This window comes from Diospyros lotus, chromosome 4, assembly GCF_014633365.1.
Source record: "Diospyros lotus cultivar Yz01 chromosome 4, ASM1463336v1, whole genome shotgun sequence".
In the NCBI taxonomy this organism is placed as follows: domain Eukaryota; kingdom Viridiplantae; phylum Streptophyta; class Magnoliopsida; order Ericales; family Ebenaceae; genus Diospyros; species Diospyros lotus.
The window spans coordinates 7,749,316-7,773,915 of NC_068341.1; the positions used below are offsets into that span (position 1 = coordinate 7,749,316).

At 36.3% G+C, this 24,600-nt stretch overlaps 2 protein-coding genes across 5 annotated transcripts; both read right to left on the bottom strand.

Annotated features, from left to right (window-relative positions):
* Positions 1-779: 779 nt before the first annotated feature.
* On the bottom strand, positions 780-5,727 carry LOC127800732 (SUN domain-containing protein 4-like). Of its 4 annotated transcripts, none has more exons than XM_052335515.1 (5): positions 5,503-5,727; positions 4,580-4,780; positions 2,293-3,566; positions 2,105-2,190; positions 780-1,093 (listed from the first exon to the last, which is right to left on the bottom strand). In XM_052335515.1, the coding sequence occupies exons 2-5, from the start codon at positions 4,737-4,739 to the stop codon at positions 868-870; spliced, it is 1,746 nt and encodes a 581-aa protein (XP_052191475.1). In that variant the 5' UTR covers positions 4,740-4,780; positions 5,503-5,727; the 3' UTR covers positions 780-867. The 4 variants fall into 4 exon arrangements, with proteins under 4 accessions (XP_052191475.1, XP_052191478.1, XP_052191477.1 ...); XM_052335518.1 differs by having other exon boundaries at positions 4,580-4,809; XM_052335517.1 differs by having other exon boundaries at positions 5,447-5,727.
* Positions 5,728-13,645: 7,918 nt separating this feature from the next.
* On the bottom strand, positions 13,646-16,593 carry LOC127798963 (pentatricopeptide repeat-containing protein At1g71420-like). Its single transcript, XM_052332621.1, is given in 3 exon segments — positions 13,646-14,336; positions 14,338-14,552; positions 14,555-16,593. Coding segments are annotated over 3 exon segments (2,145 nt in total). The 5' UTR covers positions 16,446-16,593; the 3' UTR covers positions 13,646-14,297.
* Positions 16,594-24,600: the final 8,007 nt, after the last annotated feature.

Below are 24,600 nucleotides of genomic sequence, written 5' to 3' on the forward strand. Positions count from 1 at the left end.
CACAAATCATAATACTGCAACTGCTATAGAATTCTCTACTTTTAGCAGATCAAAGCACAATATAAGCCCTTCATTTTGTTATAGAAAATATTTTTTAATTTTTAAAAGGCATGGCATTCATCTTTAAAAAATTTAGGTAACATAGAGAAAGATATTTTCTAATTTCTAGTATAAAGTTATAAAATTAAAAAAATTAAGTTTGCCTTGAGTTTTAAAAAATGTACTTTAATTTTATAATTAAAAATGTCATAATTTTTATGTTTTAAAAGGTCATAACATTAATTTTTAATAAAAAATAAAAAATATTTTTTACGATTGAACATCTCCTTAGGTTTTTTATTTTTTAATTGAAGGATTCAATTATTTAATAAAATTTTAAATAAAAAAAAATTTTATTTTCTAAGGCACAAAGAGTGGAAAAGAGACTAACATGTTGCCGTGAAAAGATTACAAAAACGGTTTGAAGATGTCCTTTTGGTGTCTCTGAATCGTTTTTCATTTAAAAAATGTAAAAAACAGTTTAAAACTTTTTTCGAGCCGTTTTTAAGGCACTCATTTTTCATTTTAAAAACGTAAAAAACAGTTTAAAACCTTTTTCGAGCCGTTTCTAAGGCACAAAGAGTTGGAAAGAGACTAACATGTTGCCATGAAAGGATTAAGTGATTCCACGGCTTGAAATCTTTCCTTCTAGCTTAACATTGCAATGATATGAGTTGAAAGGCACCGATCCATCGGACTTGATGGGAGCTGAGCCACAAATAACTGAGGATCCAGGTTAGTTTGCCCTTGAGACGATACAACATTTAATCATTAAGAATGAAAGGATCCAGGCAACTTAAGACAAACTGATATGTCTATTATACATAATTACAATGAGAGGATGACAATAACGATGATACAACTCAGCAATAGACACAACCAGGATGAACCAATCTTACAAAATTTCCCGGGTTCCGATCTACAAAAGTTCAACACTATATCGAAGAATACTTTTGCAAGCGCTACCGATCCAAAAATTAAGCACACGAGAAATATTATAATTCCTTTATTCTCCATTTGCATTTGACCCGCTCGAACCTTTTCAACCTCCAACCTGCATTTACATGCAGTAGTTAGTATCAGAGATGGCATTCCCAAAAGCAGCGGAGCAAGAAAGGATCACAGGTGCACTAAAACGCAAAAACAAAGGTTGTTATGTATTTTTTGATGCTTTAAATGACAGCTGAAACCAGCAACAGTAAAAAGCCACTCCAAACAATTCTGTCACAACCCCCCGCCAAAGTTTCTTTGGCAAAATAGGTAACGGGCAGAATCACATTTGGTCATTAGATCTATGGAGAAAGCTAGTAAGGATGGAAAATACTTGGGCACACTGGTGGGCCCCCCACACCCGACGGCATATATTTGGCTGTCACACAACACATCCAGATTTGGCTAAGTAACTTTTTGTTTTATTTTTATTTAGCAAATTCTTTAACCAAACCTAGATGTTTTGTGTAAGGTGGTCAAATTTGGGCCATTGAGTGTATGCCCATACTCTAAGTTTGCCCAAGTATTTTGCAATAAGTAGTGCCTTGGTTTGAAAACCAGGGCTACGTTTCAATTGATGGCTAAAGATTCAATGGGTGAATATCTATACTCAGCTCCTTAGCTCTGGTGAGGTAGTAGACTGACTTCTCTGCTCATATAGTACCTTGACCTCCTGAGCCAATGGGGTCCCTACTGACCAAGTAGGGCCGTCAATGGGTCAGTTCAATATTGAAAATTTTGGAAGCTCTTGCAAAGATGAGAAATATAAATCTCCTTTTTTTTTTTTTTCCCTCTAGATTCAATTTAATTTAAAGTCTATTTCTACACATTAACATCATCATTACTAAAAATTCATAGTATATTTCAATATTCACAAAATCTCCATGTAACACACAACACAACTACATGGTTGTATCCTAAGGTCAAGGGTTTAAACAGATCAACATATAGTCATACAACCAAACTCGATGCTCATGTCAAAGTCCCAAGTAAAATAACTGTGGCATACTCTACCCACTTAGAAGAATAATGATGCCATATCAAACTAAAAATAAGAGAAAGGCAAGAAAGAAACCTGAGAATAACATTATCCCTAAGAATATTATCCAGCTGCGCAGAAAAGAGAGATTTCCATGAAATAAGATCAGCAACATCTTTGCTCTGCAAAAGCAACAAAAATGTTGCAGAACATGCCAAAGCATCAATAACTTATTAATTGACAGCATGACCAGAAAAAACTGATGCAGCAAGAAATCCACCTACCATGACCTCCTTGCTGTCCCTATAACTTTTCATCTCCAGTCTGAGCTTCTCCAGAATGACATCTTGTTCTACTATTTCTTCCTCAAATTCTTTGAAAACATTGCCATACCTGGAATTTAGTTCCTCCACGTACCGCTCCAAAACTGGCAAATTTAAATCCAAACTCCTAACTTTCTGCAGTAGTATTTTAAGAACAGTGTCCCCAGGCATTCTTCCAATCTGCTGATGACGTATTTCTTCAACTGGATCAGGCACATTAGTTTTAGAAACCCCATGTTTCAAATCAGAGCCCTCAAGTGCTGGATCATTTGCCTCTTCAACATCAGTATTTGGATTAAGATCAACCTCATTGGACGCTGGCATGGGGGATATTGATTTCTGCTCCTCACTTTGTTCCTTGGACACAAACAAATTATCCTGAACAGAAATGAGATCCTCGAGCATCCTCTCTACAGCATCAACTCCATACACTTCCACAAGACTAAGCGTGCAGTAGAACTCTGAACCGTAATGTGACAGAAGATTCAACTTAAGGTATCTCACCCATTTTGGCTCCTGAAGAACAAATCTTTGGGCTTGCTTAACATTGTCAGAAGTGAAATTACCAAGTCCAACCCATGTATCAGTGGGATAGGTCAAGCTCCCAAGTAGCTCAAAATTCTTCAAATTAGATGAGTGATGCTCAAAATTTGCTATTTCAATTGTATCCACTAATGTTTCTTCTGAAAGTTCTATAACAACAAATTTCTCCTCAGCAGAACATGGGCTCCGTAAATACTTGTCCTTGTCTCTGCATAAGATATTTGATGCACCCTTGGCTTCCTTATTATATGCCAAGACCTTGGCTCCCTTTGAAATGGAAGCGTAATTGTACTCTTTGCCACCAGGCTCCACTCTCTGTGTTATGCTTCCAACATGACCAGTTAGAGATTTTCTCTTTGAGTTAAGTGCTTTGCTCCTGAATTCATCAAGACCCAGAAGCACAGCATGAGATGGCCTATCATCTTTAGAAGCATCTCTTGCAGATTTTTCAACCAAATCAGTGTTCCCCACTTCAGCTTGCTCTTCAGCAACTGCAAGATAATTTAAACTTCCTTCACCAACTTCTGGTTTGCTACTAGTATACTTGGTCTTATACCCATTTGTGCAGAAACTCTCATCAGACTCAGAATAAAAATTCAATGGGCTTTCACCAACAGAACAAAAGGCCTCACTAAGTCCAAGGTTATCTACATCCCAAGCTTTTTCACCAGCAGGAAATTCTCTAGATCCATCTAAATCAAATTGAAACACATGAAGAGCTATTTAGAGGAAATTACAACCGCATGGCCAGCCTAGAAGCCTTCGAGTAATAGCAATCATGTAATGTTAAACAAGATTAAAGATGTGTGTCGAAGTAAGTTCAAAAAGAAAGTACAGATGTGTGTCTATATATATATAAACAATAACAACAACATATCCAGCCTTTATCCCACTATGTGGGATCGGCTACATGAATTCTAGATTTCCATTATTTCTGTTTTTTGTTATATCTTCATTTAGACCCATTCATTTTATATTAAACTTTAATATTTCTCCCAAAATCTTCTTGGGTCTGCCTCTACCTCTTTTTTTGACTAGTTGTTCCATTTCATCAACTCTTTTCACATGAGCGTCTCTTGGTTTCTTTCTCACATGATCAAACCATCTTAGTCTAGTCTCTCTCATAAATATATATATATATATAACAAAAGCCATGATTTAAACAATTATATAGTGGAAAAACACAATAGGACTTGTGGTGCAAATCAGACTGTTCATTCAGGAAACTCTCAGGTCCGTTCATCATGCCTAACTCCAGACCCTCCCTTACGTTCCATGTTTAAAGGGAAAGAACAAAAACAGGGAAATTTTCCTAATCCAGTCACTAGCCATTAACTTGATCATTTTTCACTGCCAAGGAACTCCAGAAAATAAGACATTCTTCCAGTACCCATAGGCTGTACAATGTACAATATGATGATGACCTTGGGAGGGCGGGAGGGAGAGACACTACTTCATGATTGATTTTATTTATGAATTCTGGACTTCTACCAATCAAAAGCATGACAAAGTCAAAGAAATAATCCAGATAACCTCTCTACATCAGTACAAGAATCATGTACAAATGTATTGATATTTTCTCCTATATTATTCATGGTTGCAAGGAAAAAATTAGAACTAATATGCACAGGCATGGACAGAAAAAACTAATAAAAAAATTCCAGTAAAAAGATAAATATAGATAATAAGTTCAGTGAAGACTGACCATTGTAACCATCACCACGACTTATCCATATGTTCAGGAGAAAGACAAGCCCCCACAGAAAAATAAGCAGAGACAAAGAAAGGGTATAGAATCTATTCCTTCTGCAAATTGCTTTCTGCAGAACTCTTCTGCAAAGAAGAGTTTTGCTTGTTCTTTGCATTGCACATCTATCAATTCTGCAGCTGATTACCTTGAAACAACCTGAGAATAAAACACAAATGGCAATTACCCTGAAATTCAAAGACTTGACATTATTTCCAGGGTTGAAACATACTGAAGCAACGATAGATTACCGGGAAAGTAAAAAAAATTATGCTGGTAAATCAACTTCAACCCACATAAAAGTAATAAATTGTAATGGCATTTTTGAAAACCCGTAAGCTACACTTGGCAGCAAAGTCAAGTTTAGCCAACCTTAGAACAAAAGAAACACTATCTACCCAAAACTGATACCGAAGTGCCTCCCAGAACAAAAAAGTTCCCTTGCAACAACAGATTTATATCATGCACTGGCGCAGGCAAGAAAAAACAACCCTACTTTTAAATAGTCACTGCACCAGATAATGAGCTTCGTTCAACAAGTAGAATCTCCATTGAATTCACATATAGCATGACGAAAAAGGAAAAGAAAGAAACAAAAAAACCTCGAACAGAGAGAAACTCCTTTCATATTCCAGAACTACGACAATTTAAGAGGAAAACAATCAATCTCAATCTCAATCTCAATCTCATTCTCTTCCAGAGACTGAATTTCAAAATTTAAGGAGAAATCTTAATCTTGTTCGCCTCAATTCAAGGGATCTACGCACACAATGAAAAATTCAATCAAAGAGAGCACATGGACGCCGAGATCTCCACAAAGCTCACCCCCTAACCCGGCGGTATTGAAGAAGCATGAAATCACGTGATTCAGTTCGCAATACCTGATTTCGAATAGTGTATGGAACGTAGCTACGAAGGTACAAAGTAGAATTAGATTGCGATCGTCAGCAATCAATAGCTGTTAATATCGTGATCGGCGGAGGAGCGGAAAGCAAAACCCCAAGATGGCGGACAGTGATTGCATCGAGAAGCTTCGAACAGTGCTCCTCCTCCCCGGCCTCCACGTTGTCTCGCCGTCGTCTTCCCCGTGGCGTGGCGGTATAATTCTCTATATTTTTTGAATTAGGTAAACACTGTACAACTTTTATACAATTCTATTCTATGTATTTTGAATTAAAAAAATAATAATAATACAAATATATTAAATGAATTTAGGATAAAATCTCAATTTGTCCCCCAAATTTTTGTGATTTGTCACTTCATCACTTATTTTTTTTGACTAAATACACTTCTATGTTTTATGAATTGGTCAACCTTGACCCTTCTACTTTAACTCTATGACCAACCATTTAGTCATCATCTAATTAAAATAAATTGATTTGTACAATACATAGTGAATTTCAGCTTGAAAAAAATACCAGAACTAAAGTAATATGTTGTAAAAAGTTCACGGGTCAGGTCATATTGAGCTTTTATCAATGAAAGAAAATGAAACATTATTGAGCATCATTGCCAATTGAATTTAAGAGATAGTTCGACCAATTTTTTATTTAGGGATTCGATTAATTTCTTATTGAAACTTAGTATTATTTAACAATTCATCCCTCAATCAAATTTTTTATCATATTTAATTTTTGCCTTAATTTCTCAAGCCTTACAAATTTCCAATTGGGTATGATACTACTCAATTCTAGTGTATGGACACCACTCTTCATAGGTTCAAGATTTATGATCCTTAATCATGACTCCACCACGTAAAAAATTAACATGATTTGGCTCAATAACCTTATCTACGATCCCATTGAAGAGAATTACTAGTATAACGGTACAAACAAAAATAATTTTTTTATTATATATCAAATACACGTAATAAAATATAATATACACACTATACAGAGATTGGGTATTTAATCAACGCGTTTATTCAACAATTGATTACATAAATAAATATATACTTATTGTCTGATGTAAGGTTGGGATACATAAACGTTTTATCTACTGAGACCGTATCTACCTCATGTTGTGGTAGTTTTAGTCTGTCCACATCTAGTATGTAGTAGGGTACTGTTCCAATCATCTCTTATTGTGCTAGACACAAAGAATCTGCGTATCACCGGTGCTTGTGTCTCAAAATTTTATACGTGACCTTCACACAAAATATTTATGTGGCAGCAGAATATTTTTTAGAAGAAGAAGATGAAGTAGAAACGTGTAAATGAGAGAGAAAATAGAGTAAAGGCCTTGCCCTTTTATTTATTAAATTTTCCTCTCATCTTTCTTTTTTTTTCTTTTCCCAATTTCATTCATTCTAACGTCTGTCGCCCTTAGTTACTGTGCAATCAATAATTGATTTTACTATGCAATTAATAATTAATTTCATTATGCATAATACACTGTGCACTATCACTATGCACTATTTGCAATCTGTCGCTTCTTACTATTCAATCAATAATTGATTTCACACTATATACTATGCATTATTACTGTATACTATGCACTATTGGCATAAGGGGTCAAGAGTAAACTTTTAAACATTCATTTCTAGAGACATATTGTGCACTTGATGTCGATACCAAATGTAACACTATATGGTGTGAGACTTTCTAGCTTTACTACCCGTTAGCAATTAGATAACACTAAAACCCTTTTCGGTATCGGTTAATTCCATGACCCCTTATCAGAACTTCTCCAAATCCCGACGACGTTCCGAGAGTTCCTGAATAGCGCCTAGCAACGGTTCAGAACAATATAGGTGGTAGTGAAGTTTCACATCAAGTGAACCTATTACAATTGATGATTATCGTGTGTAATAATCATTCTATCACTTAATGTCCTGATTGAGCGAGAATCATGGAGTGACAAACTCACAAACTCAGTAATTATGTGTCAGACCTCATTAATGTGATTAGATGACACCACAAGAAACACATTTCCTAACATTTAATTTGTCTTGGTCAGGAACTGTTCCATCATATCAATAGTAGATCACATAAGACGATCACCCCATCAAATACGGATGAGGGCGATAGATCTTGTTCCCAACATTTGTCTCTATATACCAGTAATACAGAACCATATAGATGAATATTTCTACATTCCAATTGGATGGTTCGGCTTATTAGCAAATCTCGCACGCCAATACACAAAACAAACGTGATGATTCAAGTCTAAGAATGTAATACCCCATGTTGCAAAGTGTTAAGTAAGTTCAAGAAACTGAAAATCAGTTTGAGAATTTAGTTAATTAATTGCCGAATCGACCGGAGGGAGTACCCTAGACCTTAGATTTTTAAGGGAAATAGTATGGTAATGATGAGTAATACGAGTTATGATTTTAGGCATCAAAAGAAGTTGGATCAGGAACCATTTCTGGTACAACTATCTATCGGGTTGAGAAAATCGAATGATCGTAAAGGATGTAATACTCGAGATTTTTATATTCAAATATTTGAGGAAATAGGATGTTTTAAGGGATTGTGGATATTTAGATATAAAAGTTTAATTTCTGAGCTAAGGGTAAAATCATAATTTTTGAGGTTTTGGGTAAAAGTGTAATTTACCTAAAAATTAGGGTCATTAGCGTAATTAGTCCATTTTTAGGGACTAAAATGCAAATAAAAATTAGTCCATGGACCATGTTGAAAAGGGTCTAAATGCAATTATCCAAAAGTTCGGGCCAAAGTGTAATTCTTGAAATCTTTTTACTAGGGGCATTTGGGAGATTCAGGAAAAGTCTCATAAATGACTTTAGAGATAAGGATGAAGTCTCATGATGACCTTAGAGATAAGATGAAGTCTCTTGATAACGTTAGAGATAAGATGAAAGCTAATGATGACTTTAAGGATAAGATTTGATTGGATAAGATTTGATTTAGATAAGAATGATTGCAGAAAATTTTAGAAGATTTAGAATATCTTAGAAGATTTGGTAATGATTATATAATATTTTGAAAGATTTAGAATGATTGCAGAATATCTTAGAAGATTTGGTAATGATTATATAATATCTTGGAAGATTTACAATGATTGCAGAAGATCTTAGAAAGATTTGGAATGATTGGAAAAGATTTTGAAAGATTTGAAATGATTGCAGAATATATGTTTATTAGTGACTAAGTTTTCAAAACCTATAAATAAGGGTTCATGGCTAAAGGTTTCTCATTCGAAATTGTGAGAAGTTCGTGCTAGACAAGAGTGCTTCGAGTTTAGTAGATAGATGGCTTTTTAAGTATATGCGAAGCATCACACGCGCAGAGCACTTGGGCAGCGCGTGAAGGCGTGTAAGAAAGTGGTTTGATCAAAATACTTGAGGAGTTACACAAAAGTCGAGGTTGGGCACAAAATTCAAGGTGTTCTGAGTTTCGTTCGAGGTAAGTGTTCACCCCTAAAACTTGATTTATTGTGTTGGTTCCATCTGAACATGTGTGTGATTTCATGCAAAATGGTTTTGTTGCATGCAAACGAAAATCGGTGATGGTTGATTTTATGAGGGAGGTTCGTCCTTAAACGTTTTGAACTTGTGCATTGCATTTTATAAAACGTTGTTTATATGATGCATGGAATTGTGATATATGGCATTGTCTTGTGTTTTGTGGGTTCGTATGGAATGTCAGCCTAAGATGTTGTTTGGATAGTGTAGCTATAATTCTTCAAAGGTGTGACGGAATAATAAGGGTATCCGGTGCTGGTGTGCATGTCAAGATAGCCGCATTGGTTTCCGTGCCAGAGTACCGTTTGGTCAGGGAAGTTGCACTAGGACGACTAGGTGGTCCATACTGTGTTGTTCATGTGGGATGTCAGCTTAGGATGTTGTCTGGATAGTGTAGTCGTAATTTTCCAAGGGCGTGACGGAATAATAGGGGTATCTGATGCTGATGAGCATGTCAGGATAGCCACCTTGGTTTCCGTGCCAAGCCGTTTAGCCAGGGAAGTTGCACTAGGATGACTAGGTGGTCCATGTGAAATTTTGGAATTGGGATTGTATGGTGGTTCCTGAATGCTTAAAGTGAGAACGTAATTTGGTGAGATGCGTTGGCAGCCCCATTTAAGCTAGAATTGCGTTGCGTCGTCTTGTCGTCGAGTCGGTATGGTGGCATAGCTTTTAGAGAGATTGCTCTTTTCCCGTGATAGAGTTAAGCGCTGGGGATTCTCTTGGGCTAGGGCTTACCGGGTGTAATGGTTTATTTCATGTCTTGTATTCATTCATGAAAAATGTGATTTTGAACTCTCACTTGGATAATTCATCATCTAATTTGGACTATGTCGCTAGAATATTCAAACGTTTTAGGTGAAAGCAGCGGTGCGAAAGGAAAGGGAATTGTCGAGGAGTGATGGCGATTAGTTGATAGCTTGTAATATGTCGCTTTCAATAATGTTGTTTATTTTGAGGATCTTGTAAATGTTGGTTTGACTTTATATTATAAATAAAGTGGTTTCAGTTATGACCTGTTAAGGTTTCGATCTAGTTTCCGCATTTGTGTTGGTGAACCTGTCTCAGTTTATTGATGGTTTATAGTTGATATACTGAGAAGGTGTAACGGGATTTTCGAGGAACGATTTTTGTGATGAGTTTTTATTTGGAAAAAAAATTTATATCCTCGGAAGCTTACGTTACGTAACGCCTTTCTGGGAGAACGGGGTGTTACAAAGAATCATCACACCATTGCAACTTGATGACATGGCTATTATCCACCAGGTCATGTGGTCAGTCATCGACATCACATTCGACTGATCGTTCCCAACGACCACCCACAAGTTTACTAGCGACATCTCATATCATATGATGCATGACACACCATCATCCTATCTGTATCTCCATACCGAACGAGGTAGTAACCCTTGTGTTAGTCCATACTTGATTAATTAGAGTCCCCATCCAAAGAATCTAAAAACTAGGAATAGTTTAAGAAATTTTGTTACTAGAGAATTCTGTCACATCGTCTCAACACCTTGGAAATAAGATTCTTACATATAAGATCTAGAAACTCATTCATATAATTGATTGGAGAAAATATGAATAAAGAAAATATCGTCTTTTATAAATTTATATATAAATACAATTAATGCATTACAAACAAACTCACTAGATGTCATCCAAATCTAGTATCAAAGCACACAACACTAACACCCACCACAAGAGAATGATCTATTACTCAAAGCAAACTAACATCATGACTTTAAATAATTGGTCATATCACACTGCAACTCTAATTATCAAGCTATGGGATACACATGATACATAATTACAATAATTTAGATATATCTCTCCATAGATTAGTGATAGTGATCCATCAATCACTGAACCAGAATTGTCTATTTATAGACTTATTACAATCATAGTGATATTAGGTTTTCCAAGCTTATCCTATCCCCTAATTGAAATAATTGTTTGAGAGATTTTTCCCTGATAAGATTAATTTTATTAGATAAGATAATGATTTTAATCAAATTAGAATTTGAGGAGTTATCCCAACAACTCATTTCTCGACGCAAATTCCCACACTTTTAACCTAGAACACAAATCATGACACAAGAATAATGCAAACCCAAATAAGTCGGGACACACATTCTCCAGCGAGTATGGCGATTTGCATCCTCCATTCAACTATAACTTTCTCTCACAACAGTGATCGCAGTGACATTATCCTCGTGGTGAAAGTAACAAAACCGTTTTCTGCTTCAAGGTGATAGTCGACAATGGTCTTTTGTGGGTCTCATGATGCTACGTAGCTATAACAACTTGGTAGCTCTCTCTTCCTTAGGCCTTTTCTAACAATTAGTGATGATTGATAACCCTTTCTCTAATTGGCGACATCTACAACTCTAGCAATGCAAGCAAATCCGTGGGGGTAGCTTTAATGTTTGACCTTTCTCTAAACTCACAAGGAATCACAATAGTTTGGTGTTCTAGAATACACCAAATAAGTTTTTTTTTTTTTTTAATAAACTTTTCTGCCACAAATTTTCTCAAACATCAAGCAATGATTTTTGAAAAATTGCGATCTCATAACCAATCCAACCAAGATTTTAATACCACTTGTTAGGATCAAAATCACACAAACTAAAAACATAATAAAAAATCAACGAGAAACATAATAACATGTCACAACTCAAGGATAATTAGAAGGGTATTATTGTAATAAGGTTGTAGTAGTTAGTAGGAGATATTTTGTGAGTTGTTAAGAGCACATGAACGCTATTTTCTAAATTTCATTTATTGTTGAATAGCCTATAAATAGGCTCTAATATGCAGAGAAATGCATGTTTGAATTGAACGAAAAAAACTCTAATTCTCTCTTTAAGATTTCTCTCCAATCTCCCTCACCTTTCTCCCCCATTTCTCTCAATCTCTCTCTTTTTCTAGTGATTTCCCCCTTCGTACAATTCTAGTTTCTCTCTTAATTCCTATCATAATCCTAGCTAACCATAGAAATGTGACATAACACTAAAAAAATTAACGTAGTTTACCTTAACAACTTTCGTATATGATCCCGCCACAAAGGGAAATTCACTAGACAAAACAAACTAAGTTCACAATTTCAAATAACTAGTCGCACCACACATACATTGGGCTTTAATTATCAAGCTATAAAACACACATGAAATACAACCACGATAATATGGATATATCTCTCCACAGATTATTTGAGAGTGGACCATAAATCATTGAACCAGAGCTTCCTATTTATAGGCACCAAAACATAATCACAACAAGATTGGGTTTTCCAAATCTATCATAATCTCTTAATTAAAATCATCATTTGATAAATATTATCTAAGAGACTTTTTCTCAATTAAATTAATCTTATAAGATAAAATAACAATCCTAGTCAAATTAGAATTTAAGAAGTTTTCCCCACAATTCCTTCCTCAACTCAAATTCTCACGATTCAACCCAAAACACAAATCACTACCTTAGAATAATTGCAAACCTAAACAAGTTGGGACACATATTCTCAAATACACTGACTATCAACAACCAATTGGTGCATCCATTCATCAAGCTCTCCAGCGAGCATTTTCAATGATGACTTGCTCTTTAGTTGTTGCATCCTTTTTTCAACTACAACTTTCTCTCACAATAGCAATCGTTGACCTTATTCTCGAGAGAAATGTAGCAAAATCCTTTTTTTTTGCTTCAAGACAATAGTCAACAACGGTCTTTGGTGGGTCTTACCATGATGTCTAGTCATGGCAACGTGATAGCTCTCTCTCTTTTAAGCTTTCTTCGACCAACAACTCTTTCTTCAACTGGCAACGTGTATAACTTATGGCAACACATTAAGTAGATCTGTCAACGACAACTTCAATGTCCGAAACCTTACCTAACCTCACGAGGGACCGCAGCAGTTTGGTGTTTCGGAACACATCAAATAAAAGACTCATTTTTTTTTAAATTTTTTGTCGCAAACTTTCTCAAACACTAAACAGTATTTTCTAAAAAATTGCAATCTCACAACCAACCCAACCAAGACTTTGATACCACTTGTTAGGATCAAATTAAACAAACCAAAAATATAAACATAAATCAATTGAAAAAATAATGATAAACCAACCCTTGTCCACCATCCAATTACAAGGGGATAATCCACTAGGCCAAGCAAATTAATCTCATCCACATACCGGGGATGTGATTATCAAGTTGTGGAACATGTGTGACATACAACCACAATAATCTAATTTATAGAATAAAAAAATCACAAAATCTAAATCTATCTGTCCATGAATTATTGGAAGTGTTCTATCAATAACTAAACTAGGATTTATTATTTATAGGTATCAACCTGTCCTAATCCCCTAATTAAATCATTATTTGATAAAGATTATCTGAGAGAATTACTTTTTAAAATCAAATTAATCTTATCAGATAAGATAACAATACTAATTAAACTAAAATTTAAAAAATTATCCCAACACACCATTAATTGAACACAAGATCAAAGAGGCACTACAAGTGACAGTGATAGGATTAAAAGCTCACTACTATGGATTTAGATCAATTGAAATTCAGAGTAGGGAAAATGCTAATAACTCTTTTGGTTATGACATTTACTTCCATTAAGTTCACTTCTTCCTTTCATTACATCATACTTTAACCAATCTTGCAATAACCCTCCAAAGAAGAGGCGGGGACCTCAGTTTCAAAAGACATCAATAGTTCTAGAGAACTATACAATCAATCACCTAACAAGACTTTTACTTTGATCAGTAACATTTATCAATGATTGACATTTCAAACTTAATTCGGAAAGGTTTCACAAGAAGAAAAACCATTATGACTTTAGTTGACACAATCACGGAAAACAAGCTGAAATGGATTGCACTGACCTCTTTAGCTTTAAAAGCTCATGATTCCCTCTTGTAAGTTCCATTTTGAGACCCCTGAGACGGGAAAAAAGAAAAAAAAGACTTGGCTCGATAGCGTTTCCACTAATATCTGACATTTATGGAAATTCTACCTACATTAGTTTGATTCACAATCTAGTTGTGCAATTCAGGTACTAGAGTCAATCTGTAGGTCCATTAGGTTGGAAATAGTAGACACTCCGGCGTCAAACTCCGCTGCTTGAAAATAAAGATCAAGATAAATAAGAAAAGTGAACTTGGCTTTAGCCACTTATATGAAATTTGTTGGCCCGCTGGATGGAAAGAGGCGTCAATCAGGTACCCCAAGTGATTACCAATATTCATAACAACAGCATTCTCTCTGTTTAAAAATGGTAGAATTGGTTTGAATCTCTCACCACAATCTCCCTTTCAACTTGCAGTGGTGCAACTTTCATAAAGTTACAACAGTCAACATCAATGCCAATGCTCCTCATAATGCAAATAACACCTCCATTGACATGTAAGCTTCCTGCATCTGATAAAGCCAAAACCAAACCAAGCTTCTCACCGAGGTAATACAGTTGCTTGTCATTCTCATTGTGGCATGAATTGCCTCTGCTTGAGCATGCTGATGACCCCCAGAAGAACCCTCACTAACCTGATTCTCAACTTCAATCCAGCTTAGGCCTTGCTCTTTCTGAACTCCCAGACCTTTCATCTCCCTCCTCATAGACCCTCCTTCAGTAAAAATACCAGATGAGCTGTAAATGTTGGACATTAAAACATAGCCTAGTGAATTTTCAGGATCCAACTCCTTCAGTTTAGTAGCTGCTAAACGAGCCAAATTGATTTCACCATGTTTTCTGCATGCCCCAAGAAAAGCACTCCACACAACATAATCTGGTTCCATAGGCATATTGTTTATAAGCTTATTTGCTTCAAGAATATGTCCAGCTCGCCCAAGCATATCAACCATGCAGGCAAAATGATAAAGTTGAGGAACGACTCCATATTTTTCAAACATGGTGTCAAAAAGATTAACACCCTCATCCACCAATCCAGCATGGCTGCAAGCTGAGAGGAGGGCTACAAATGTATTGGCATCAGCTTTAACATTCATCTGCCTAAATAACTCACTTGCCTCTGTGGCCTGTCCATGCAATGCATAGGCCTTCAGCATTGAATTCCAAGAAATCGTATCCCGAAACCCCATCTCAAAAAAAACTTGCTCGGCTAGGCTAACTGAGCCACATCTAGCATAGGTATGGATTAAAGCATTTGCAACCACTACATCATCTTTCAATCCAGATTTGACTATTTGTGAATGGAGAGCCAAGGCAGAAACCCGACTCATAAGCCCTGCACAAGCTTTTAATACAGAGGAGAATGCACAAGAGTCTGGAGCTAAACCATCTTGGCGCAACTGATGGAAAAGGAAGAGGGCTTTTTGTGGGTCCCTTTCTGCAAATGTTGCAATCATATCTGTCCATGAAACAATATCTCGACTCCCATTTGTCTCCAAAAAGATGTTGTAATAATCAGCAACATTTCCTCCCAAATTTGAATAAGCTTTCACTAACGCAGTTGCCACTCCAATATCAACAGAAAATCCGGTTTTGATCACTTGACATTGCAATTGGAAACAAAATTTAAGACCCAAAGAAACATCACTGACACCATCGGGGAGCAAGGAAGACAAGATACTGAGAAGCGTGGCACCGTCAAACGCAATGCCCTTAAGGTGCATCACGGAGAAAAACTTCATAGCTTGGTCTCCCAGTCCACGAATTTGAAACCCTGCGATCACTGAATTCCATGTAACTAGATTGCGAAACTTCATAGTCCTGAACACCATCCAAGCCTCATCTTTATCATCACGATAAATGCCATAACCACAACAATTAGAGTACATGGTAATAAGAGCATTCCCAACATAAACATAACCATCAAAGGCGGTTTTCAAGGCAAGTGCATGCATCTGCCTACCACAATTGATTCCGCACGAAGAGAGCACACTTGCATACGCAAATTCGTTCGGACGGCAATGAGCCAACATGCCGGTAAAGAGACTGAAACATTCACTAGCCTTACCCTGTCGCGCAAAACCCGAAATGAGAGCAGTCCAAGAAACAACGTTTCTCTGCGGCATTTCGTCAAACAGTTGACGGGCATACTCTAATTCGCCGCATTTTGCATACATGTTGATGAGATGGTTAGTCAAGTATAGGTCGGGTGGGGTTTTGGGATCGTGGGCAAGCATATCCTGGTGCAGAGATAGGCCCAGTCGGAGGCATTGCTGGCCGGCACAGGCTTGAAATAGGGTGGCGTAAATTTCTCGGGGACGAGGTGCGTCCAGTGAGTAGAACAGGGAGAAGGCTTCTACGAGGTGGCCGCGAGAGCACAGAAGACGCAGCCTTTCATGGATGTTACAGGCCGTTGGACTGGCGGTGCTGAAGGCTTGGAGCAATGTGTAGGCGCGTGGTGCTGATCGTAACATCACTGGTGAGTCGGCAACTGGTTGTGGATTCCGGCGACGCTTTCCCAGTTCCGGGCACCGCCAACTCCTCTGTTAGAAAAAGCATAAGAAAATTATAATTCCTTTCCTGTTTGGGTGTGTATTTTGGCTCTAATTGGGTGAATTTTGGTTCTTGTAGTTTTGAATCTTTCGATTGTGTCAAATTTATCCTTCTATTTATAAAAATATGCTTAATTAGTTGAATTAATTAATAGAGAAGGTAAATAACCACAAGTGGTAGACCAAATTGTAAAATTGGATTAGTTTATCGTGTTTCAAAGTAATTTTTATTTTATGTGATTTCATTGATATCTCAATTTTCTTAAAAATATCTTAAATATATTATTTAGAAGTTGATAGTTTTAAATAACAAAATTTATTTATTTATCTTTCTAAATGACAATAAAAAGATTTTATTCATACAATAAAAGAAAAAAAAGATCTTTTTTGAGTTACCAATACTTTTAAGATTTTTGTAACGGCCAATTTTTGTTTTTAAAGTAATGATTATGAATAATTTATCTAGATGGAAAGGTTACAAGTTTTGAGCCAACTAAAACAAAAAAGTTCAATTCATATTATTTGTAGCCAATATTGGGGTTAAGAAACAAAAGAGCTAAATCATTCTTGTTGGGTAGTTTTGCCCATCTCTTAATAATTTGCTCGATTTATATTTTGTTATTGGAGAACTGTTCTATATTATTAGTCCTTTTGAAGTGCAATTGTATAGTAGTTGGATTGGCTTTTGCTCTTCTTACTTGTGTTTCTTTTGTTTAAGATTTGTTCTTATTTATCTTTGTTGTAGGTATTTCATATTTTGATTCCATGGCATGCAACCTTTTAGATTCTTATTCTTGGCAGTATCACACACACAAACACACTATATATATATATATATTCTCATAGATAACTTTAACAAATATCCTACGTATATTTGTTGTATTAGTTTGTACAGTTAGTGTGGTTAGATTAGTAGTAATAGTTAGAGCAAGTGGTCGTTGTCTCATTGTATTTAAACTCACATGTTAGCATTTTTCATAAAATGAAAGAATTGAGGTATTTTTTTCACCTTCGTTCAATATGGTATTAGAGCAATCATGAAACCTTAGATTTCTTCGTCGATTACCGATGTCATGAGCCCTAGGTTTCATTTTTCGCTTGCTTTTCTTTCATCTATTTCGATGCCATGTTATGATTCTTTTCCAACAATGGTGAGTCTTGCAAGTCTCCTTTGTTTGGAGATTTGCATTTTTTTTTTTTTGCTTGCAAATCTCCTTTGTCTAGAGATTTGCAATCGATTATCTCATCTGGCGATTGCAAATCTTGCGATCTCCTTTGTTCTTTCTATCATTTTTATTTCTTTTGCACAAATCGTTCGTCAATATTTGTTCTATGATGATGGAAAATCGTGATATGTCCTATTCCTCGTGAAGGCTCAACTCTGCCATTGATAATGGATCTAGTTTGTATTATCTTCATTATTCCGATAGTCCTAGACTTCTTTTGATATCTCAACCATTGACGGGAGAAAATTATGCTTCATAGAGCCACGTGATAACGATAACTCTATGTGTGAGAACAAACTAGGGTTTGTAAATGGTTTTATTTCACGACCTCCAGGTGATGATCCTAACCTTCTTTATGCTTGGATTTAGAATAACAACATGGTTATGTCTTGGATTTAATTTGAATTCAATATCTAAGGAAATATCTGCAAGTTTAATTTTCTTTGAATCTGCCTATAGTATCTAAATTGATCTTAAGGAAAGATATCAACAAAGATACCTGTGTTATATAAGATATACTCCACTCGAGGATGATTGGCAGGGGTAGACTTCTTGAAGGTTTGTACATATTTGAAGCTGGTGAATCTGATAGTAGATAAAACATATACTTCTACCACTACGTTTCCTAGCAAAACAAATAGGAATAAATGGCATAAGAGACTTGGGCATTTGTCTTTTGGCAAGTTGAATAAATTGACTGATGTATTGAATTTTGTTCCTAATTATAAAGCCACATATTGTGTTCCCTGTTCAGTGTGCCCCTTAACTATAAACAGAGACAATTGTCTTTTGTTTCAAATAATCATTTATCTAAATGTGCTTTTGATCTACTTCATTATGATGTTTGGGGTCCCTATCATCTCCCTACTTATGTTGGTCATCGGTATTTCCTCACATTGGTTGATGATTGTACACGTTTCACTTGAATTTTTCTAATTATGAGACAAAAATTAGATGTTAGAAATATTATCCCCAAATTTTTTTCTCCAGTTGAGACACAATTTAATATGGTGGTCAAGAGGTTTCAATTTGATAATGCCCTTGAATTGTTGTTTAAGGATTACATTGCCTTTAAAGGAATGGTTCACCAATTTTCTTGTGTTGAAAGGCTTGAACAAAACTCAGTAATTGAGCGAAAACACCAACATCTTCTTAACGTGGCTAGGGTTTTGTTATTCCAATTTCGAGTTCCTCTAAAATTTTGAGGAGAATGCATTCTCACGACTGCATTTTTGATAAATAGGACTCCAACACCTATATTACAACATCAATCCCCTTATCATCTGTTATATTGTGCTTCTGTTGATTACAATTTCTTAAGAGTGTTTGGGAATTTATGTTTTACTTCAACTCTACACGCTCATAGAACAAAGTTCCAACTTAGAGCCACTACCTATGTGTTTATTGGATATCCTTCCGTCATGAAAGGGTACAATTCGTATGACATTACAAATAAAACCATTTTTGTTTCTCAGGATGTTGTATTTCTGTTTCCATTCCATTCTGTTACTGCCTCTAATGAAGTGATAGATCAATTCCCTGACTCAGTTTTGCCTAAGTCAGCTTCTGATATTTCTTGCCATCATTTTCCTTCCCTTGACCTACCTATTGAATCCTGTGATTTAACTCATGTACCTGCAGATTTGTCCAATCCTAACCTTTGTTCATTTGATATACCTTTGATTTTTGTCCATAGGTCTACTAGAGTCATCAGACCACCATTTTATCTTAGAGAGATTTTCATCGCAATCTTTTATTCAATTTGCCTTTTCCTGTTGATCAGACAAAGTATCCTTTACATGATTTCCTTACCTATGATCATCTTTCTTCTTGTCATAAGAATTTGCTTATGCAAGTATCTTCCATGTTTGAACCTCAATATTACCATCAAGTTGTCAAATATCCTTATTGGAAGGATGTTATGGGTGTTGAGTTAGATGCCATGCATCAAAACAATATCTGGTTTGTTACTTCCCTTCCTCATGACAAATATTCCATTGGGTATAAATGAGTTTACAAGGTGAAATATAAGTCTGATGGTACTATAGAGCGATACAAAGCTCATTTGGTGGCAAAAGGGTACACACAACAAGAAGGCCTGGATTTTCTTGATACTTTATCCCCAATTGCAAAATTGGTTACTATCAAGGTATTACTAGCCCTAGCTTCCGTTCATCCTTGGTCTCTTAATTGTCCAACTTGATGTCAATAACGCTTTTCTTAATAGTGATCTTTTGAAGAGGTGTATATGGATCTACTTGGTTATCAGCCCCAGAGTTGTGCTCTTGGATAGGGGGATATGTTAGTTTGTAAACTTCATAAATCAATTTATGGATTAAAACAAGCATCAAAGCAGTGGTTTTCTAAATTTTTTGTTGTTCTTATTCAGCGTAGTTTTCTTCAGTTAAAGTCAGATTACCCACTATTTACTAAAGGGACTGATAATAATTTTGTGGCACTAATTCTGGTCTATGTCGATGACATCATTATTATGGGACCTAATGTAGTTGTTATTGCTTCACTTAAGGCTTTTCTTCATAGTCAGTTTAAGTTTAAAGATCTTAGCTGATTAAGGTACTTTTTTGGTCTAGAGATATCACAATCTTCCAAAGGTATTTTTTTCTCCCAGAGGCACTATACTTTATAATTACTTGAAGATGCTGGGTTTTTGGCTTGTAAGCCTACTTTTGTGCCAATTAATGATACCTAATTCCATGTTAAGCTTCTCTGAGGAAGACTTACTTGAAGATTCATTTGTCTATAAGAGGTTGGTTTGTCGACTTCTTTACTTAACTATTTCTCGGCTTGACATCACCTTTGTCGTTCACAAGTTGAGTTAATTTGTTTATCAACCATGACAACCTCACCTTGATGCAACTCACCATCTTTTGTAATACCTCAAAGTTGCTCCTGGTCTATTTTTCTCATCCTCATATTCTCTTCATTTCACTACAAGAAAACAGTGTATTAGAGACGAATTTTGAGACGAATTTCCGGTTTGAGACGGATTTTGGTCCGTCGGCAAAATGCCCTCGGTAAATTTGAGACGGATTTTTTCCATCTCTAATTAAGACGGATTTTTAGACGGATTTTTTCCGTCTCTAATTGAGACGGATTTTCAGACGGAATTTTCCGTCTCTAATTGAGACGGATTTTTAGACGAAATTTTTCGTCTCTAATTGAGACGGATTTTTCTGTCTCAAAATTCAGACGGATTTAGAGATAGGTTTTAGACGAATATTAAGACGGATTTAGTGACGGAAAAATCCGTCTCAAATTTAAAAAAAAATTAAAAAAATAAAATAAAATTTTATCGCATTTTGAGACGAATTTTAGAAACAAAGAAAATCTGTCTCTAAATCAGCCTCAAATTTAAATATAATTAAAAAAATATTTTTTTTAAAAAAAAAATTTAAAATTCAACCTGATAACAATTACAAATAACATATCATACATAAAGATAACATGCATACAAATAATGTCCACAAATCCATAATCGTCTACAATTCCATATTACATATCCATACAAATAATGGATCATGCTAATGATCCGAAGGGTTCTGGGGCGACGAAGATGAAGAACGATGATGTAGTCTATCTTCAATAGCCGAGATTCGCTAGTTGAAGGGTTCTATTGCTACCCGAACAGCTTCTTCTATCTGATCTGATAGTGAGACGGACGACGATGGCTGTGGCGGTGGTTGTGGTGTCGGTACATAGTAAGAACCGAGGATTATATGTGCCTCTGACCCCATTCCATAAACACGACCCTTTTTCTTACCGCCCGCAACCTCCAACCATAAGGATCTATCGTCAATAGCTGGGTGCGAAGGCTGGCCAGCTTCACTATCTTCTGAATGGCCAACAACCGATGACTGTGATGATGCCTCGTGTTGTCGCGTTTGAAAGTTAGCCTACAAGCATCATGGATACATGTATGAAATACATTATACTATAAAAAGGCCAATTAAGCATAATAAAATAATATAAAGACACAAGTAATGTATACTTACATAAGTATCCTTGGACCTCCTATCAACGAATCCGGAATTGTCTTTCCTTCTATGTGTCGCGAAGAACAACTCAGCTTGTGTAGGTGGGCGACCAAATTGTCTTTACTACAAAGAAAAAAAGAAAGTGTTAATGTAAAAATTATTATATCTTAAAAATTCATAAAATAAAATATAATATTAAACATTAAATATTACCAATCTCTTTTTATGCTCAGACATGGGTATGGAACCACATGTATGCATACTATCTCCTACGTCTGAAACCCTATTTTTCTTTCCTTTTTCAGACTTATCCTTGAATTCTGCAGAATTCCAATACTCTTTTAGGGCTTCAAATACAGAAAGCGACATCCATGAGGGTTTTTTATTCAAATCCTTTCTGACACGAAATAAAATATCGGTCATACGATCGGAAGCCGTCTTTTCAAAATTAGCCCTAATTTGATGCTCCAAAGCACTATCCCAAGACTAATTTTTCTGTAATGTTAAGACAAAATAAAAGTTTAAAAAAATCAATTATATATCAAAATGCAAGGGTTTTTCATAGCAAACATGTATAACTCATATAATACACATGGTAAAAAATATTCTTTATATTTATATTTATTGACTATCTAATTATCTAATCAGCATTGAACATGTAATAGATGTGCATGTCATTAGGCACGTGAAAACAAAATAGCAAAATAAAGTAATAAAACATCACGCTTAACAGCTATTGAATTACAAACTCACCAATAAATAGGTTATGCATTGCTAGTTGGACCAAAGAGGATGAGAATGGCGGTTCGGTCGTGGTCGGTCAGAATAAAGAGGAAGATGAAATGTGGGTAGGTCGCAACTCATGGGTTATTGATCGGAGCAAAAAAGATGGAGAAATGTGGGTCAGTCGCGAGTTGTCAGTTGAAGTAAAGAGGAAGTGGAAGGATGGATTGGTTGCGGGTTGTCAATCAAAGAAGATGAATGATGGGTTGGTTGTAGAGATGGCCCGCGGGCCGGGCCAAATCGGCCAGCTTAAAAACGGGCTAGCAGATTGCTGGCCCTAGCCCGGCCCTACACGGGCCCACCCAATTTTTTTTTTGGATACCATTTTTGGCCCAGAGGCAGGCGACGTGAGCGAGAGAAGGCGAAGGGCAAGACTGAGAGCGAGGGGCACAGGCAACAGAGGGCAAGCGAGGGCGAGGGCGAGGGCGAGGGCGAGACAGAGGGCGAGAGAGGGTGACAGCGAGGGGCGAGGGGCGAGGGGCGTGGGCGAGGGCGAGGGCGAGGGCGAGGGTGAAGGCGAGGGTTGTTGGAATGTATGCCCTAAAGACACGTTTTGTTTAATTTATGGTAATGATGTTTCTTTTAGTCAGTTTATGGCACATATATTATTTGCATTTAATTGTTGGAAAAGTGTCCATGCTATTAAGTAAGTGATTCATGTGATGGGTCGTTCTTCACAGTTAGGCATGAATCATGGGTACTTAATAAGCAAGAAAATATTACTCTTGATCTTTTGATAGAACTGAGCATTCTATCATGATAAGATCATTGTGCAATAGATCCTAATAAAGGATGGCTTGCCTTAGCCAGTAAACAGTCCGTTTATTCTGATTGTACAAGCGCATTTGGAATGCGTAGAGTGGACCTGTGATAGAAGCTAATGACAAAGTACTAATTATCATGGAGCTGGTCTATCACTGCTACTACGTGGACGAGTACTCTAATACTTGAGTATTAGTTGGTGGTTTAGTGAACCTAGAGCTATATTCTTAGATTTACTGTAGGTGAGGTCTATCAAAGATCAATAACCTTTTTTGAGTTGGGAGTATGGTTTCTAATTAGCTAAGACAGACTAATACAAGATAGTTTCTGTGATTCACCCCCTTGTGATTGTCCAAGAATAATCAAATAATCCAGGGCCCTGGGAACATGACTTAAGAGTGTGTGCTTCTGGGTAGCTCCCAGTGATAAACAAGTACATTCGAGTAGTCACAGATTATTGGACTAGTGATCTAAGGATGGTAGAAATCATTTAGAGAGGTGTTAGTACATTATTCCTTTCTAAATGATGGGTGTTACGTAGAGGGGTATTTTCGTCATTACACTAGTAGGTCAAAGACATTGCATATGCAAAATTATTCGTGGGGTCAGTGTTACCATATGGTGATAGTTGGAACACTTAGAATGACAAAATATAGCTACTAGGTAGCAGGGATATTTTGGTCATTTTAGTAGCCGTGAATAATGTCTTTTGGTCCCCGGGGTAGCTCGATATAACTCATGTATTATTTAATACATTTGGCTTGTTGGGTGAATTACATTGAGAGAGAATTATTTTATTCAGAATGGTCCATAATTAATTGGGCTAGAATAAAATAATAGTTCATTAGTTTTTAATTAATTAATTGGGCTAACCCAATTAAAAAATTAATTAAATGAACTTGGCCCACTAGGGTTTGGCCCACTAGGGTTTTAACCCTAGGGTTCTCCCTATATATATTCTCTCCTTGGTTGTTTTTCATCAAAAAAAGGTTTTTTTTTAGTCTTCTTCACCAAAAGAGAGGCCACGAGTTTGAGTCATACCTTTGGAAGATCAAGAGAACGTTCAAGTTTTGATGCGAAGGAGCCGAAGGATTGCAGGACAACCGTCATCTCCACCACGAGAAGAAGCTCCCGCTCATCCTCCTCCTATCGCTTCATTCCATCCGGTAATCCGAAGGAAAAGTAAGTTTCCTAGATTCTAATCAATACGAGGAAAGTTTTTATTTAAAAACGCTTCCGTTGCATGCCATGTATCCTCGTGATGATCCTTCAAGGGTGAGGGCGGGGGCAAGGGCGAGACAGAGCGGCGCG

Excerpts from the sequence above, each read along its gene's own strand:
- LOC127800732 (XM_052335515.1), bottom strand. The coding sequence starts at position 4,739 with ATGCAAAGAACAAGCAAAACTCTTCTTTGCAGAAGAGTTCTGCAGAAA. Across the intron at positions 3,567-4,579 it reads TCGTGGTGATGGTTACAATG|ATGGATCTAGAGAATTTCCT; the intron begins GTCAGTCTTCAC and ends AATTTGATTTAG. Across the intron at positions 1,094-2,104 it reads AGGGATAATGTTATTCTCAG|GTTGGAGGTTGAAAAGGTTC; the intron begins GTTTCTTTCTTG and ends ATGTAAATGCAG.